General features: G+C 46.8%; 1 protein-coding gene across 1 annotated transcript; it reads left to right on the top strand.

Moving 5' to 3' along the window:
* Positions 1-1,161: 1,161 nt before the first annotated feature.
* Positions 1,162-3,103, top strand: LOC104941399 (proline-rich protein 12-like; the record flags this gene model as incomplete). The annotated part of the gene is made up of 2 exons (XM_010766500.1): positions 1,162-1,960; positions 2,505-3,103. Coding segments are annotated over 2 exons (1,398 nt in total), but the record flags the coding sequence as incomplete, so codon positions are not given.
* Positions 3,104-4,195: the final 1,092 nt, after the last annotated feature.

Below are 4,195 nucleotides of genomic sequence, written 5' to 3'. Positions count from 1 at the left end.
GGTCTTAGAAAAATATCGACTCTTTGTTTGTAGATATCTACTAAACTACAGCATACAAATACAGAAAGTAATGTAGGCCTGTTATACTGAGTGATATATATTTTACACACTGCTCTGCTTTCTGCACGGACCTCACAGCTGTTCTCACTGTAAACATCGCGTTGCGATGAAAGCAGTTACTAAAATAATATCCAAGGGATGCATGCAGAGCTGTCATTGGCTGAGATAAGTCCGGCCGTGCGTCACGCCTCCACCGTTCCCGGAAATGCATCCGTGGAGGAGCCGTGGAGGATGCATCAGTGTCTCCTCGGTTATAGCTCCTCCAGAGAGCCTCCTCGACGCTCGATGCTCGGTCCTCGAAGTGCATTTAGAGAAATTAGATGTCCTTCAAAATGGCGCGCTGAAATTCATTTCCAGGTCACTACCGGAGGACCGAGGAGTCGAGGAGTCGAGGAGGGGAAATTTGAGCATTGGGAAACCTCTCATGATTGAGGGTAGCACCCATAGAGTCCAGTAGAGCAGGGGTTCCCGAAGTGGGGGTCGCGAGATGATTACAAAAAATAAAAATAAAAATAAAGTATAAAAAGAAATTGATTAATTTTCTTTATAATTTTTTTTTAAAATTATTATTAATAATAACGTTTGCATAGACCATAAACATTTTCAGGGGCGGACTAGCCATCTGTATATCATTTCCCCGCAACAAGGCTCTAGCACCCCCGTCCGTCCGTCCGTCGACAGGGGGCCGCCAGTCTCTGGCACTGTTATTTTGGGGGTCGCGGGCTGAAAAGTTTGGGAACCCCTGCAGTGGAGGGCGGAGCCTGTGTAAGATATAACAGATACAGAGGAAGGCATGGGAATAAATCACAGCTCTGGCAACAGAAGTGGCACATTCAATGTTTTATATGAACAATGTTTCTGCTTTATGTGTCTTTATTTAGGCCTCTGTTTGCTCACATTTACATAACCATGACTTTGTTTACAACCTAGTAAAGTTATGGGAACCGCAGGCTCCGCTGCCATCAACACAAATCAAAACTCTGTGAATCCAGTCGTGTGGAGTGAAAATTAGACAAGCTTACTGGTTGAAACAGTTTTTTGCAATGTAGAGAAGAATATAGCCTTCCTCAGTGAATAGTTTGGCTCTGTTTCCTTTTGCAGGCTGATGAGAAGTCCTTTGACTTCAAACCGGGCTTCATGACCTCTTTTCTTGACTTCCTGAAGACAGGCAAAAAGCAGTCAGGCCTTGAACCCGGACATGACGGACATGAGCAGGAGTCCCTGGATCTGTGTTCCTCTCTGAAGGGGGGGATCAGACCCTTATCCTCACTTCCTCCTGCTCTACTACCGACTCCTCCACAGAAGGCTGCAGGAACATTTAGCGGGGGGGGGCAGTGTGACGGGGCAGACCTGGCTCTCAGCAGCTGCAAGCCACTGGACGAGGATCTGAAGAGGAACCTGGAGACGCTGCCGTCCTTCTCCTCTGATGAGGAGGACTCAGTCAGTAAGAACCAAGACCTGCAGAAGAGCATCTCCTCGGCCATCTCCGCCCTCTACGACACTCCGCACTCATTGGCTGCTGCAATGGCTTGTGCCATGGCTAAGGCCCTGCCCACCCTGTCCCCGCCCACCCCACAGGAGTCCCCGCTCAGCCCCACCCTTCCCGCCATGCCTCCACTCATCCCCAGTATGGAAAATGGAAAAGAGGAGGTGCTAATGTACACACAGGATCACATACAGGACAAAGAAGAGGAGAACTTGGTCTCCCCGCAGACCAATACAGAGAGAGCAGAGGGGAGGGAGGAGAAGGAGGGACGAGAGAAGGAGCAGCAGGGAGGCAGTGAGGAAACAAGACGAGATCCACAGGGTCTGCTGCAGGGAGCACTGGCAGAGCAGCAGGAGAAGGAAGAGGAGGAAAGGAGGTCTGAAGTGCAGACTCCCGAGGTCCTGGAGGTTGAAGGTACTGTTTCTCCCCCTTTCTTTTAAACTGTAACATCTCCTCTACTCAGTTTGTCTGGTCACGTCCTGAAAGGTTATATGGACTGAAACCATCTTAAGTCAGGATCCCTCACCAGGCAGCTTCTCATGGAGACGCCCCCCTGCCCTAATGTGACTTCACTATAGAACCTCAGTCATGTGATAACAGATGCTGATTTGTCTCTGCTGACTCACTATAGCAGAAAGAACAACCAGAAGGAGTTAAAGGCTACCTTTTAAAACTTTGGTCTAGTGATGACATCTGAGGCGTCTTAATGACAACTCCATTCACTGAAGTTATGCCATGACAACACTCTGTATAAAGAGTAAGTTAACCGTAATGTTATTTAATTCATAGAAAGAAAGAAATTCACAGAAAAAAATATGTTGTTTCAGACTGATATCAGGCTGTTATTTGATGTGCCAAACACACCGAACCAGGGAAGGAAAATGCTGAGTCAGGTTTCCCCCCCCCCCATCCCTGACAGCATTTCTCACTTTCTGAAATGTTTCTCCTACACTTTCAGGTCCTCCATCAGACCTTTCCCCTGCTCCTCCCTCTCCATCACCACCCCTCTCCGCCTCACCCCCATCCAATTGTTCCCCCCCGCCCCTCCCTCCCCTGAGTCTCTCCGTCCCCCCCCAGCTGCTGGTCCTGCAGGAGGATCCTCTGTCTGAGCAGCTGGAGTTCTCCTTCCAACCGGCTCCCCCTGCAGGCTCCACCTCCCCTCCCACCATCTTCTCCTCCCCCCTCTCCAACCTTCCCTTGAGCCAGTCCATTCCCCCGCCCTCCACCACACCTCCCCCTTCATCCTCTGATCAGGACCAGGAGCCTGAAGCTGAGCAGCCTTCCCCCTTCTCACTCACCTCTTCCTCACCCTCTTCACCCTCCTCTTCATCCTCCTCTCCGCCACCATCCCCTCCAACCCCTGAGGAGCCCCCGGCGTCTCAGCGTCTGACTTCCCTCCACCTAGCCAAGAAGCAGGCAGATGCCGCCATAGCTGGGGAGAGTGAGGAGGAGGACAGCGAGAGCGGTGGGGAGGGAATCTTCCGTGAGCGGGACGAATTTGTGGTTCGCACTGAAGACATTGGCACGCTGAAGGTATTTACACTTTGTCTTTGTTGATTTATTTGTAAGGGGCATGCACAGTGGCGTAAGTATTAAAAATAATGATTACAACAAAATGCAAAAATGTAATTAAAATATATTTTAAGATCATGTTTAATCATCTGATTCGTCTGTACATTGCTGTTTTAGTCTGTGTTCTTCTAATTAGTGTCTACAGTGTGTGCCTATTGAGCTGTTGAGAGCCATGTGGGACAAAACCCGATCATGCCCCTCCCTCTCACTGTCTAAGTGAACGGTGACTGTAAAAACTACACTGCGCATGCTCAGAGTATTGTCCTATTTAATGTGTGTGGCAAAAAATAATGACCATAGGGGCAGTGAGCTGCCGTCCCCACCACACGTCATCTCACATAATTCAGAGCTGATTGGCTGTAAGTACGTGTGCCGCGAAAAGTGTGGTGTCTGAAGAGGATTAAAGAGATGCGTCCTTAAACCAGGAAGTAAGCTGCGCATGGGTTCCCTCCACAAAAAAGCAATGAGATTTCTCCATAGGATTTTAGAAAATAGCTCAAAATAAGATCTGTGCGAAACGTAGCTGTTAGATAAATGCACGTTTTGTTCAGCCGGATAATATCCACATGTCTACCCTACTTTTATTATTTTCGAATCATAAATCTATCGATTAGATTTATGATAGACTTTTGAATCTACAAGAAGATAAGGAGGACTTTTACAAAAAAGTAATAGAGATTTTTGTCCAGAAGGATAGGCAAATGGACTTCATCTTTAAGTCAAGGTAAGACCACCATTTTATTGAAAATGGGATCTTACTAAGAGAGAACAATTAAATATTTAAATGATAAAATTACATTTTATGGTTATTCTTTTGTTGAACTGTCTGTTTAAAATTAATCGAAGGATCAGACTAAAAAAGCTTTTGAAAAGAATATTATATTTTGATTTAGGTCAAAATATAATATGTGTAAACCTGAAGAGTCAGTGCCAGTGCCTCACCAGCCATGAACCTCACTGCAGAAGCTTATATATAGACATCTAAAGTTTTTTTGTGCTTCCACCACTTTTGTTACATATAAAAACGCCACTGGGCCTATCACTAAAATAATATTGATGAGAGAGCACATCATACCC

The sequence above is a fragment of the Notothenia coriiceps genome, unplaced genomic scaffold, assembly GCF_000735185.1.
Source record: "Notothenia coriiceps isolate Sejong01 unplaced genomic scaffold, NC01 NC01_scaffold00003342, whole genome shotgun sequence".
Classification (NCBI taxonomy): domain Eukaryota; kingdom Metazoa; phylum Chordata; class Actinopteri; order Perciformes; family Nototheniidae; genus Notothenia; species Notothenia coriiceps.
This window is presented reverse-complemented; position numbering and strand designations above follow the sequence as displayed.